Below are 15,016 nucleotides of genomic sequence, written 5' to 3'. Positions count from 1 at the left end.
TTTGTTCTTTTCCCCATCTCCTCCCCTTTGTATTACTTTATAATTGTAATTCTTTTATTAAAAATAATTTTTGTAGGAACGTTTATAAATAATATAGCAGGGTTAAACGTTTCCTTATTTAAATTTACACAGCAAGCAGATTGCTGACTCGTTTGAGTCCTTTTAAATAATTATGTCTTCTACCTTCCTGCCTTCTTGGTTGTTAATCCCTTTTGTCCCTCTTAAAAGAAAAATGCACATGAATCTGAAAGATAACAAAATAAACTAGTTTACTGTCAGATTCATTGAGTACATGCTTAGGTTACAAAATAAATAAACTATATATTAGATATTAGTGAGTCCTAAAAAGACTCCGTCAGAGCATTTACTACATAACACTTCTAACAGCAGCAGCCTAACTGACCAACGGACCAAACTGACTGTCACAAAGAGGCAGTTAGTCCTCTCATGGAATGTTGGATTTGACTGACACATCCCACATTTTTAAGGGTAAATATGGATTTTATAGTTTGTGTTAAAATGTGTAAAGGTTTTTTGAAAAAATAATAATGAATAAATATTTTTGTTAAAAAGAGAAATAGGTCTTTTGGCTTGTGAAATGTAAGCTAGCGAGGGAAATCTCTACACGCTTACCTGGAGGGATGCCTTGTCATCCCAAGATGGAGACACAGAGGCTGGTGGCAGGGGTTGTGTCTGGTGAGTTGGGAGGATGCTGGAATCTGGAGAAGCAGGAGATTGTCTTGCTCTGAGCTGGACCCAGAGCTGGGCAGTGAGGGTTTGCCAGGCATGCCTTCCTCTTAATATGTTTCTCCCTTTTCGTCCTGAGTTCGAGCGTCTTCAAAGTCCACGATACCTATGGTAAAGGCTGTTCTCCAATTGGAGCGCTGGCTAATTACATATGGTATTCTAGTCCAGAATGAATGGGGACTGGGCACTTGATTTTTCTATGTAGCCCCCACACAATCTACACCTACTGCCCCTGAAAAGTGCTTCTTGGGAGACAGGTATCATTCAGAAACTACCGTATAAACTCATTGCACGTTGATTCTGTGTTACCCTACGTAGTGTGTCCATTTGAAAACAGGCCAAAACATGATCAATGACATGGTGGGTGGGTGAGTGAGTAAGTCAGTAAGTCCACAACTTAAGTACATTTAACTTGTCTACATTCAGCTTTATGGGCTTGGCCAAAAAAGCAGAGGGTGGTCATCGGGGGGGGGGGGACCTTCTGCAATCCCATCTGCCATTGCACCCAATGTGTTTTGACTATACATGATTTTGACTTTAGGCATGGTCCCCGGAACGTAAGCCCCATGTAAATTGCAACACTGAAATTCTCACTTCCTTCTTCTTTTATCCGAAGCATGTGCAAGGAGGATCACTTAATCTAAGGGAGGGCAAAATTCCTCTTTGGAGCCCTGGACAAAAGTTCTTCTTCCTTCAAAAGGCTGGGGTTACGATGCAACACTTTGTTGCAGGTGTGACTTGTAAAATTGTGAACTCAGCAGATGCAGGAGAGATACCGTACATGCAGTAAATCTGACTTGAAGAGTTAGTTGCTGCTTCAAGGTGGCAATGGCCATATCTTCTAAAGTAGACAAATTCATGGAAAATTATATCTTTCAGTAGAATATATACCTGTACTTTTCTCATCTGTACATATTCTGTTTTTTTTAAAACATAATTTTTATTAAGTTTTCTCATAATTATAATTTAAACAAGAATGTACAACATTCATGAATTATGTATGTATACAAAGGTTTGTACCAATAAAAAGAAAATGCTCTTATGCTTATATCGTATACATAGCTTATACAGTTTGTAAAAGAAAAAGAGAGGGGGAAAAACCACTTCCCTCCTTCTGCTTCCCCCCGTTCTTCTTCTGTTTTCTTTTGTCACCTATTTCCACGGATATATACTTCTTTATTACATTTGTCAACTGTCACATATTATCAACTTAGTCCCATATTGTATAACCTCTCCTTCCAATTTATTTCTACCTACATTATCTTATATTGTTGAATAATTTACTTATATATATATATAACAAAGCTAAATAATGTGCTCATATTCCATTTATATATTTTCCCTCTTAATATTGTTTTGTATCATCATTAATCGTCCAATAAAGATTTTTTTGATTAACTATGAGATCTGCGTTTTCCTTTCATTTTCTCATATTCCATACAACTTATTCAGATAAACATCTGCACATATTCTGACAGCTCCTTTGAATCAAAAGGTTTCAATAGGTCTTTTTCCCTCCTTGTGTTCATATTCAGAGGCAATGCGTCTCTGATTAGCAAATATTGGAACTGAGTGATCCGGGAGGTTTAGATCTCTCATGAGCTTCCTGGTTTTGTACTGTCGGAGGCAGAAGGCTAGATTTTGTGGCTGGTTGGTTGAATCCAAAGGCAATTCTTGTTAGATTATGTTATTCTTCCGCTTAGCATTCGTTCCATTAAAATGAGAGCTCCTTAGTGGAAGGCTGTTCCTTCCAGCACAACCCCAGTGGTGCAACAATGCCATCGTGTGGCCAATTTTAATAAAAGCTGCTGGTGTGAAGACACTGAAAGGTCATTTGATTTTTTTGCCCAGGGTCGCATCCAGACCACTGGTAAGTATTTGCACAGTTAAAGTGGACTTAAAGCACTCTGGTGCTCTGATGCAATCATTTCATATTTTTTTTAAAGCCAGACTTTTTGCAGTTAGAAGAGGGACAGATGTGGGATAAACCAGTGTTTTTCAACCTTTTTTGGGCAAAGGCACACTTGTTTCATGAAAAAAATCACGAGGCACACCACCATTAGAAAATGTTAAAAAATTTAACTCTGTGCCTATATTGACTATATATAAAGTAATTTTTCAATTTTTCCCACGGCACACCAGGCAACATCTCGTGGCACACTAGTGTGCCGCGGAACAGTGGTTGAAAAACACTGGGATAAACAATCAAATAATGGGAAGACAGATGACACCTATCTTTTTTGTATTTAACATTTGGCATTTCTGTATTTAACTGTTAAGACTCCCACCCACCCCCCAAAAAGTGGCTGCTGCTTAAGTTGTCTGTTGTTGCTTTAGTTTTCTGTACACCACTTTGTGATAAGTGGTATAGAAAGGGAAATTAAGTACCTAAAAAACTAAAAAATAACCACTGCACAAGCAAAATAAAAAAATAAAAAAAATTCCTTCCAGTAGCACCTTAGAGACCAACTAAGTTGGTTATTGGTATGAGCTTTCGTGTGCATGCACACGTGAAGAAGGAATTTTTTAAAAATTATTTTTTGTTTCGACAACAGCTACCTACCTGTAACTAGCACTGCACAAGCAAATCTGGATGGATGCTCCTTGTTGTATATATAGCCTCCCCCTAAGCAGAACAAATGCTCAATGAAGAAAGGACATGGGCCAACCTCTGTGTAAACATTGTGCAAGCAAATCAGGAGCGTCTCCACCCCCATCATTCAGCTCAGACACTGAGATCCAGTGCCGAGGGCCTTCTGTCGGTTCCCTCTCTGCGAGAAGCAAAACTACAGGGAACCAGGCAGAGGGCCTTCTCGGTGGTGGCGCCCGCCCTGTGGAACGCCCTCCCATCAAAAGTCAAGGGAATAAACAACTACCCGACATTCAGAAAATACCTGAAGGCAGCTCTGTTTAGGGAAGTTTTTAAACTGTGATATTTTAAATGTATTTTAATATTTGATGGAAGCCGCTCAGAGTGGCTGGGGAGACCCAGCCAGATGGGCGGGGTACAAATAAATTATTATTATTATTATTATTATTATTATTATTATTATTATTATTATTATTATTATTATTATTATCAGGATGAATACTCAGTACTGTAAACAAGTTGCATGGAGGAGCCCCAAGGGAAAGCATGGGTGCAGGGAGGAAACCTCTGCCCATTAGGACTCAGTAAGATATCCTAGAAGTCAGACAAGGCGGAATAACCTCTTCATGACGCACACCCCTCCACACCTTCATTACAGGCAGTGCCTGAAAGTACGGGACAGGCACAATGGGGTCTGGCTAAGACCCTGATGGATGGTCTAATTCAGGGGTGGCCAACTTCCAGGAGACTGCGATCTACTCACAGATTTAAAAACTGGCAGTGATCTTACCTCTTTGGGGGGGGGGGGTTCGCGTCAAAGTTGTTGAGCTTCTTTAGGGAAGAGGAAAGCGACATTGAGCTTTTTTTTTAGGAAAGAAAGCCCTATTTTTGGTGGTTCAGGTCATTTTAGGGGTGCAGGACAAAGATGTTGAGCTTTTTTTAGGGGAGCCAAAGTTTTTTAGCTTCTTTGGGGGGAGCCACTGATCTTCCGGTGATCTACCACAGACATCCAGTGACCTACCGGTAGATCACGATCTACCTGTTGGACATGCCTGGTCTAATTCAATATACGGCGGTTCCCTGTGTCCCTACCATGGCCCTATGTACCACTGGGAGAGCCAAGTCAGAAGAGAACAGAAATGTAGACTAAGGGGAAGCAGCACCAAAAGGAAAAGGAAAACTGCTTCTTGCCTTCTGTATTAATGCAGAGCCAGTCACCAGGCCCAGTTTATAGGTGTCACTTGGTACTGGGCACCTGGATTTGTGCAGATGCTGTTTTCTTACCAAACCCAGACTGAAATGTATCTAGATTCCAGTACCAAATCAGCTCTGTTGGGCTAAATATCAAATAAAAAGGGATTAAAAGGGCAAGGGAGGTCTCTCAAAAAATGGCATGTGCCGCTGGAGATACAATGGAGCCCCCTGGTTGGCCACCAAGCTTGTTCCTCTTCCCCAATCGAGATACCGCAGGATCAGGTCGGCCCTATTTGGCATTCGCTACCACAGAGCATGGTGACGGCCAATGGCTTAGATGCCTTTAAATGGGCATTAGCAGGGCCAGATTTATGTTTGATGAGGCCCTAAGCTACTGAAGGTAATGGGGCCTTTTATATGTCCAGCTGTCCTTTGTCAGCAACAAATTGTCGCTGTTTTGTTGTTGTTGAATATATGCTATGTGGTAATTTATGGACCTAATAGGTATCTAAAGCCATGTGCACATAACAAAATATGTATTTTATCAAAGTAATTGTTGAACTGAAATACAATTAAGAAGTAGTATATTAATAGTGAAATGCAATTATCCTGAAGTTGAGGCTCCAGTACTTTGGCCACCTCATGCGAAGAGAAGACTCCCTGGAAAAGACCTTGATGTTGGGAAAGATGGAGGGCACAAGGAGAAGGGGACGACAGAGGATGAGATGGCTGGACAGTGTTCTCGAAGCGACAGGCATGAGTTTGGCCAAACTGCGGGAGGCAGTGGAGGATAGGGGTGCCTGGCGTGCTCTGGTCTATGGGGTCACGAAGAGTTGGACACGACTGAACAACTGAACAACAAAAATTATTAAGCTCTAACTGTATGTAGGTTTTATTCTATTTGTTTTTTTTAATCTTATATTTTGGAAATGTACATCCAGGTTTGTTTTTTCTTTAGTTTTTTTAGGAGGGGCCGAGAGATTGGGGTCCTAAGCTATAGCTTGTTTAGCTTATACGTAAATCCGGCACTGGGCATTAGAAAAATCCAAGGAGGAGAGATTTATCAGTGGCTACTAATCAAGATGGAACGCAGGTGGTGCTGTGGGTTAAACCATTGAGCCTAGGGTTTGCCGATCGGAAGGTCGGCAGTTTGAATCCCCGCGACGGGGTGAGCTCCCGTTGCTCGGTCCCAGCTCCTGCCAACTTAGCAGTTCGAAAGCACGCAGTGCAAGTAGATAAATAGGTACCACTACGGCAGGAAGGTAAACGGCGTTTCCGTGCGCTGCTCTGGTTCACCAGAAACGGCTTAGTCATGCTGGCCACATGACCCGGAAGCTGTACACCGGCTCCCTCGGCCAATAAAGTGAGATGAGAGTCACAACCCCAGAGTCGTCCGCGACTGGACCTAATGGTCAGGGGTCCCTTTACTAATCAAGATAGATACTTGCTGCTTCCAGGAACAGAAGCAGTTTGGCTCTCAATACCAGCTGGGGAATATAAACATGAGAGAGACCTATTTGCCCTCAAGTTCTGCTTTGGGTCTTGACTTTGGGGTGCTGGTAGCCAGCAGGTGTTCCGCATGGCGTTTCAAAAGTATGTCAAACGGTTTAAAGTTGAAACAAGCTTAAACAAATAAACACATACCATATTTAAAAATCCCAGTATTTTAATGAAAGGAAAAAATGAATATCCACACATTTGCACTTATGTACAACTTTGTGATATATATATATTTATATTTATATATAATCATTTTAAGCTGTTTACAAATCACATTTAGTGCTTGAAATATCACATCCTGTTGATATTATATTTCTGGCAGAAATAAATATATTGCACTTAAAAAGAATCTTTGGGCTGTTGTTGCTGGATACCGTTTTCTAATTTGCAGTGCAAGCCTATACAGTTCGACACAGATATTAGTCCCATTGTGCTCAATGGGATTTTCTCCCAGATAAGTGGATTTAGGATTGCAGCCTTACATACCCAACTTCTTTTTCGTAAAACGTTTTGCCCTCACCTCCCAAATTACGCACGCACACACACACACGTCATTACATGGTGAATGTGTTCACACAATTAATTTAAACCATTTAACACAGCAAACAGACCTGTAATACATTCTGTTAAGAGAGACTACCGCCAGTTTTTACTTTCCCCATGTTTACAGAAACAATTTCCTCCTATTTCTGGTGTTACAGTAAGAAACTAAATGCTCATTTAAAATGTGCCAAAGCTAAAATACAGCAATCTGTATTTTTTTTGTCCAAAATCCTTTTTAAAATGAAGTTATTTAGAAAGCAAAACATTTATTGACTGAAATCACTTTCTTCAGTATTTTTAAAAAAATATCAAACCCTGATCTTTTAAACCAGAAACTGTCATAAATAAATCCTTTATCCCGTTAAGATTCAGGAAACACCAGAACCATATTTGCTGCAAATAATGAGCAGGAAAAACAAAGAATCTGATTTCGTGGTAAAAGCAAGTTGGAAAAGTTTACCTGACACCCCAACCCTAAAGGCATCCTCATCCAACAGCTTCAGTTCTCAGGTACAGCTTCTGCCCAGTCTCTGCAGTACTGGGAAATGCTCAGCACATGCAAGTGGGACATGACACATTTTGCAGAAAGGAGGAGAAAGAGGCAACCCTTGCTTACAGCATGAAATTTGATGTGTGCCTAACAGCCCCACAAAGTCTTCTACTGCGCCCACTATTTTGAGCAGCCGTTTCAATTGGCAGATAAACTACATGTACCCTAAGTCTGGTTTAAATCACCAGCCCTTAGGCTTAGGATGAACCAACTGCAGCAGCTACGAACCTGTGGGTAGGAACTGATTGTTTGGTCTTCTTTCCCATCACTGTCAGGTAAGCAGTTTCTAACATCATTTCCAACCTGTTTCCTTGGATATGCAAGCAGATTCAGGCAGCCGAGGTTGGTCCATTAGGGCAAACGGGACATTGCCCCACAACTTCTCTCACTTCCCTGCTGCCTACATTCTTACTCATAACTTGTCAGTGACACAGCATGGGTTGCCTGTGCCCAGGGCCATGAATAGGGGGTGGGATGGAGAGAAACGGATGGAGGATACATGCACATTCAACTGCCTAATTGTGTCCGATTCACTTCCTGGTTTGCCTGGAGAAGCCATTTTCAATGGAGCCGAGCAACGGAAGAACACAGCTGTCTTGAGGCAACAGCGAGTGTTGAAATTTTGCACCCCTAACAATTTTGTGTCTGGGACAACTGCCCCCCACTACACCATGACTCACTGTTGGTCTTATAGAACTCAGCAGCAAGAAGGGTGAGGACAAAATGATAATTAGTTGTCTCACCCACCTACTGTTGGGTGCCAACAACCACTGGATTCTGGGAACATGGTAATGTAATGCTTATCTCATTGCAGGACAGATCCTAAACACTACAGGCTCTCCACGTTGCTAAAGCAGCCAGAGAGTCAGTTTTATGCAGCCCCATACAGCAAATGGTTTTGTGATGCCACCCTCCCTTAACATTCTCTAGATCTTTCTCAACAGGATTGGGCAACACCAAGGTTGCAATCCTATGCAGCCCCCAGTTTATCTATTGGATAAATCTTCATACTATGGAATTCGAAATCAAGAGAACCAAAAATGTATTGGGCCTTTTAGAATGTAGTTTCAACGCTTTCAGTTCTTTCGCTAGGAACTTGCTTAAACAATGAATTGAAAAAAATGCTGGTTGGGGCATGGTTGGCTCATCTTGAGATGTGGCTTTCTGCTCCTCTCGGTCTTTCCATATTACAAATACATGTTCCCATTCAGAGCATCTGACTGGGAGTGGGTTGGATTTTACCATCCTTCCGGGACTGAGGTTTTCCCTATTGCTTTTTTTCTAATTTCCAGCAACGACCACACACTGATGCACCTCTTTTAGTTTTTCCATGCTCGTTCTCGTTACAGAAACTCTTGATGACCATCTACTGAATTTGTAGCGTTCTGCGTTACATAATAATCAGGGAAAGGAAACGCTTCACGTCTCACCTTTTGTTCCAAAATACAATTATGCAAGGAAGAAGGCCTTGATGGTGAACAACGGCAGGTGCAAAAAAAACCTCCCACTTCTAAATGTTCCTCTGCCACATATTTTTGTAGATACAATGTCAGATCAACGGGGTTGTCAGTTATCTGTTGTGGCCTCCCACAATGCACCAATAATGTCTGGTGATCAATTAAGGGTGTGCTCTGGGTCCGCATGATGCAGCCATCTTGCTGAAGCTAAGCAGTTTTGGCATACGCCCAGATGGGAGATCACCTGGAAATCCCATGTATCCTACCTTGAGTTCCATGATGGAAGAAAGGCAGGATGGAAAAGTACAAAAATAAATAAATAGGCCCCCAGGGACCACATGAACACACCCAATATGGCCCACAGACACTGGTATCAGTACTGCTTATACGACCCTACCAAATTACTGGGCAGGCATGGGATCTAGTCATAAGATCCAGCCCCAGAGCAACATGGGTGGATCAGGGCTGAGTAACAGACAGAAGAAGCCTGAGCTGCAGCTCTTCAGCCTTGTACAATGCTCAGCAAAGTAACACGGTGCGAAATCTCACCCTCGCCAATTCCAGATCTATCGCCATTGCAAATGCTAAGAGTGAGGTGCATGTGATAGATTAGTACCCCACAAATTGCCCCAACATTTGCAATGAGCTGTGAATAAAATAACAGAACGCAGAGCAATATTCAGTCACCCTGTTTTACCATCAGTCCTCCCTGTTGCTGTCAATATCCAAGAGAAAACAACCTGAGCTATATGAACCATTGGCGTGTTCCGTCGTCTGAACTCGGCAAACCTTATCTGTGGTTTGGTGAAACAGCTTCCATTCATTTCAAACAGGGCTCATGCAGGAGGAATTCCAGCGGGTTATGCCCAGTGCTCTCAATTAACTGGATTCCACATTTAAAATAAAGGAGTTTAAAGGATGGAACGGGGAAGAGAATGGTGCAGTCTTTTCCTTCGGTTTCTTTCATAGCGAGCTTAATGCTGAAGTAGCCTAAACATGCTCAAAACAACAAATACCCCCCCCCCCCAATTCATAAAAAGCAATGAAGTTATTAGCACAGTATTGCCTCTTTGGCCTCTGTCAGGAGGGGAAAGTCTATACACAATTCAAACTATACACTGCTGCATGATGGCAGCCTCACATCTAGTGGTTATGATGCACCTTCAGGCCGTCCAGCGTTTAATTGGAGACCTTGGAACATTTGGAGTCCCTTGGGCCATGCCCATTTTCTGAGCCACTCGAGCTCCCTTAACCATCCCTTCAACACAGATCCTTCAAGAGGAGAGGGATCTAACTCCACAATGCCTTTACGCAAGCTGGTTTTCTTAGTCGTTTTCGCCCTGGGCCTTCCCAACAGGCCCAAGCTGGTTTGCCTGCGAAGTCTTGGCTTCTCTTGCCTTAGGCCAGTCATACGAAAGGTGTCATCACAGCAGAGGAGTGGCGCAGTCCCTGGATCGCTGCATAAGGACCCTGCTGAAAGTAGTGGTGATACCGGGGCATGTGGAAAGAAGGGAACGTCGGACCGCTTCCCTGCATCGAGCTGGCAATGGCCGAAGGGGTTAGAGGCATTCCCAGGCGGCTGTATGGGGGCAGGGAGCCCTGGATCGGGTGAGGAATCGGCGTGGCTATGGACGCAGCGCCGGAACCAAGAGCGGTCAAGGACTGCGGGTGTTGGAATCCCGGGAAACTTGATGTCGACGAGACCCAGGAACTGAGGGGCAGGTTGTCAGAAGTGGTAAAAGCTGACCCTGCAAACAAAGGAAAAGAGTGGAGGTTTGCATAAGAGCAACTAAGTTCAAAGTACCAAGTGATGTAAGTCATGGGGCTGCCATAGCAAGACTACATGAGGTTAAAGGTAAAGGGACCCCTGACCATTAGGTCCAGTCACGGACAACTCTGGGGTTGTGGCGCTCATCTTGCTTTACAGCTTCTGGGTCATGTGGCCAGCATGACTAAGCCGCTTCTGGTGAACCAGAGCAGCGCACGGAAACTCTGTTTACCTTCCCGCTGGAGTGGTACCTATTTATCTACTTGCACTTTGATGTGCTTTTGAACTGCTAGGTGGGCAGGAGCTGGGACCGAGCAACGGGAGCTCACCCCGTCATGGGGATTTGAACCACCGGCCTTCTGATCGACAAGCCCTAGGCTCTGTGGTTTAACCCACAGCACCACCTGCATCCATGAGGTTAGGGGGTATAAAAAGGGGTCATTGCCACATGCACAGCAGGCAGAGCTGATCTTCTTCAGGGGGCCGGTCATTTAAAAATAATTAACAAATCATTTTATTTATTTATCTTGGATCATTTAAAAATAATCGATAAATAAAAGGAGAGGGCAGGCAGATTCCAAGCATTGTGCATAATCGGATTCATGATGAGACAGGAATCACATGGAAGAAAGGGTGCCTCCTCTTTCTAAATTGTGGGCTCATTTGAAAGCACCAAAGGTTCTGATCTTTTGAACCCGTGCTCTTCAAGACCAGATGTTCTCCTACCTCTGCTTTGGGCTGCTTGGTTTTCGTCTCCCAGAACTTCATCCTCTGCTCCATAGGTTCTGATGGGGGATCGTGCATAGGAATGCTTTTGAATAAGGCTCTCTACGCTTTCTCTGTGAAAGGCAACATTCCACATTAGCAACAGACTGAAAGCCATCGATGCACTTCTTTAATAGCTCCCTCTACTCCTAATATGGGCCAGCCCAGTCAAGAGGCAAGGGGAGGCCACTGCCTCGGGTGGCAGGATGCGCAAGGACAGCAAATTCAGGCTTAGATCTTTATCCCCTCATCTCGTTCATCATGTAAGACTTCACTTCACTTTCCCCTGGTGGGAAAGCAGGGCATTTTGTGGTTTACCTCAGGTGTCAAAATGTCTTGGGCAGGCTGTTTGATGGACATACAATGGAAGCACGTGCTTGGATTGTTTTGAACTGGCGGCCCTTTCAGGTATCCCGTAAAAAACACCAGGAACCTTGACCGAGGTAAGTCAGGCTGAAAACTGACTTTATGGAGTACTCAGTAAAATAGATTACCCCATAGACTAGAATAGAGTTGCAGGAGTCCCAGTTATGATGGGGGCATAGAAAGGATCTTAAAGGGCGTGTTATATGCTGACAATTATTAAAATGACATCAAAACCACACACACTTTCTTTTCAGTTTGGAACACTGAGAGAAGCTTTCAAAGTAGCAGATAATAAACCAGTTACAGGTGGGTAGCCGTGTTGGTCTGCCATAGTCAAAACAAAATAAAAATTTCTTTCCAGTAGCACCTTAGAGACCAACTAAGTTTGTTCTTGGTATGAGCTTTCGTGTGCTACTGGAAAGGTGCTACTGGAAAGAAATTTTTATTTTGTTTAGATAATAAACCAGTTACCGGCTTCCTGGGAGGCCTAGTAAGGGCCGTAGATCATGCAGAGTTACAGCCTAACTAGTTTGTACTTGTACCCACAGCCTGACACAGTAGAATATTTTCACCCACTGGGTGAGGTTGTTGGTGGTGGAGGAGGGAAAATCATAATTCTACCTGGTTATTATAGATTGGACAACAGAATAATGCCAGGACACTAGGGGATGGGAATCATCAGCCAGAACACCAACATACCTAAATACCCATAATCTTCTGTGGGACTGCATCTCAGTGGGGAGCATGGCCAGAAGCTTTGTATAGTAGGCAATGCAAAAGTCAGAGCTTTCAACACACAACTTCCACCCAGGCAAGCAAACGGCATTTGTCATTCACTGTTCAAAGACACATTGCAGCCTTTGTGGAGTGTGGTCAGGAAGAGGTATGCAAAAAGCATAACCAGGGCAGAGTCCCAGGGACCACATAAAGAAGTCTGAAGGGCCACGTTCAGCGCCACCCCCAGACCTGAGGTTCCCTACCCTTGCACTAGCACATAATTGTGTAAATTCTCCCTAGCCATGAGCCAGATTATTTCCAGAGCTGCCAAGACATCAGAATCCCAGGCGCACTGAATTCAAGCCAACTCAGCAATGACTACCACTCACGGTAGATTTTACAGTCAGGAGATTATGATAGAGGGTGGTATTTATTTTTGACCACACTGCAGTTTGGGTCACTTTGAGCCAGTCTGCCTTAGGTTCTCATGGGACAGGTTTTCGTAATGGTTCTGGTTAAACTCATGCCGCAGGGCAGAGAAGCAATGTGCTTCTTTTTCTGTGTGTTTGTTCACTATGAGTACAGAATTCACCCGAAGTTTCATTTCATTTTTTTCAAATACTTAGCAAGAAACATCACATAGATTTAAGATGCACTGCTAGAAAGCTTAGTAGTAGTGGTAGTAGTAGTTCAAAGTGTTGGTGCTGACCTTTAAAGCCCTAAACAGCCATGGTCCTGTATACCTGAAGGAGCATCTCCACCCCCATCGTTCAGCCCAGACACTGAGATCCAGTGCTGAAGGCCTTCTGGCGGTTCCCTCACTGCGAGAAGCAAAGCTACAGGGAACCAGACAGAGGGCCTTCTCGGTAGTGGCACCCGCCTTGTGGAGCGCCCTCCCATCAGAGATCAAGAAGATAAACAACTACCTGGCATTCAGAAAATACCTGACATTCAGAAAATACCTGAAGGCAGCCCTGTTTAAGGAAGTCTTTTATCTGTGATTTTTTAATGTATTTTATATTTTAATATTTGTTGGAAGCCGCCCAGAGTGGCTGGGGAGACCCAGCCAGATGGGCAGGGTACAAATGATAAATTATTAGTAGTAGTAGGAAGAAGAAGAAGAAGAAGAAGAAGAAGAAGAAGAAGAAGAAGAAGAAGAAGAAGAAGAAGAAGAACCTGTTTAATGAACAAAGCCATTTTATCTTATCAGGATTCCCCAAAGGCTAATCTGACCTTCCCTCCTCCCATAGACAATCCAGTTAATTGAAGCCATTTAAACCTAGCCTTTGGCAGAGATCCCTGCTAAACACACGGTTCAGGCTAACTAAAAATGCATTGCATTTCAGCAAAGCCTGCTAGATTTAAAAATAAAATAAAATGGGGAGGACAGTTTACCAAACAATGCAATAAATCCATCGCAGTGATCCCACCTCCTTACAGAAGGACAGGGAATATTTTGTCCTTGGGACTATCACGGGTATCATTACATATACAAGCCTCTTGCAGGAGAGGGGAAATTAGAGTAAAGAGTGAAAGGGGGAGAGGGAGGAGAATCTTATTGAAGCAATTTACTTGCGGGGACTGGAAGTGGACAGAAAGCAATGGCAGTTGCTACTGAGATGAGGATATAATTGAATTATTGCCTTTTAAGTGATTGAAGACAGTGGCCATACAGCGTTATCTCCCAGAAGATCTTACAAGGGAAAGGGAGGGGGGGAGAGAGAGAGGCTGCATTGGTTACATTATGGATCTGAATGCCCCCTTTCCCCGATTCTAGCAAAAGGAGAAATGCAAATTAAAACAAACAAACATGTTATTACAAAGGCTATGAAGTCGATGAGTAAGGCTCTCCAGGCTTTGATCCAATACACTCCCTTGAAGTAAATATTCCATCGCGTTAACATCTAGTTACTTTTTCAGCTACTGGTTTTGATGGTGGGGGGGTGCTCTAAGCAGAGGGTAGAAGGTGGGGTTTTGGTCCCACTCATCTGTCAAGATGGATTACCAGCAAAACTCCTTCCTATACTCCTCTCTTGTCTGCAAATTGGCATGTCAGGGGCCAGCGGACAATACTCAAGGGACCAGACTCGTCGTCCCCAAGGTCTCCTGTCGCTGGCCTCTAACGTAGTGCAGTTTGCCAAGCATGCGCCTACCCAACCTCCATTCATTTCTGTCAAGCATGGGCAAGAACCCTGCGGCATTAATGGAGATCGCTGCCAGGAAGTGCTCATCAGTCAGTTCGACTTTGGTTTGTAAGGCAAGATCACCTGAGGCCACTTGAGACTTGCTTCTGTGGCTCCAGCCCCTGAGCTTGAGGTGCTGTGAACATCTGCACAGAGGTAACTGCAGAAGCGAGCCTCTCTGTTTTTATTTTTTTATATTACAGTGGTACCTTGGTTCTGGTTCTTGGTACCTTGGACCGTACCTTGGTTCTTGGTACCTTGGACCATAAAGAAGGCTGATCGCCGAAGAATTGGTGCTTTTGAATTATGGTGCTGGAGGAGACTCTTGAGAGTCCCATGGACTGCAAAAAGATCAAACCTATCCATTCTCAAAGAAATCAGCCCTGAGTGCTCACTAGAAGGACAGATCCTGAAGTTGAGGCTGCAGTACTTTGGCCACCTCATGAGAAGAGAAGACTCCCTAGAAAAGACCCTGATGTTGGGAAAGATGGAGGGCACAAGGAGAAGGGGACGGCAGAGGATGACATAGTTGGACAGTGTTCTCGAAGCTACTAACATGACTTTGGCCAAACTACAAGAGGCAGTGAAGGATAGGCGTGCCTGGCGTGCTCTGGTCCATGGGGTCACGAAGAGTCG

General features: G+C 43.7%; 1 protein-coding gene across 2 annotated transcripts in view; it reads right to left on the bottom strand.

Moving 5' to 3' along the window:
* Positions 1-9,191: 9,191 nt before the first annotated feature.
* The window catches only part of TBX20 (T-box transcription factor 20), a 42,844-nt gene continuing 37,019 nt past the window's right edge, over positions 9,192-15,016 (bottom strand). For both annotated transcript variants that reach the window (XM_033165649.1, XM_033165650.1), the window contains exons 7-8: positions 11,076-11,188; positions 9,192-10,329 (exon numbers count right to left, since the gene is read on the bottom strand). In XM_033165649.1, the coding sequence (XP_033021540.1) occupies positions 9,989-10,329; positions 11,076-11,188 (454 nt within the window). In that variant the 3' untranslated portion in view covers positions 9,192-9,988. The remainder of the gene's footprint in view (positions 10,330-11,075; positions 11,189-15,016) is intronic.

This window comes from Lacerta agilis, chromosome 12 (genome assembly GCF_009819535.1).
Source record: "Lacerta agilis isolate rLacAgi1 chromosome 12, rLacAgi1.pri, whole genome shotgun sequence".
NCBI classification, from domain to species: Eukaryota; Metazoa; Chordata; class Lepidosauria; order Squamata; family Lacertidae; genus Lacerta; species Lacerta agilis.
This window is presented reverse-complemented; position numbering and strand designations above follow the sequence as displayed.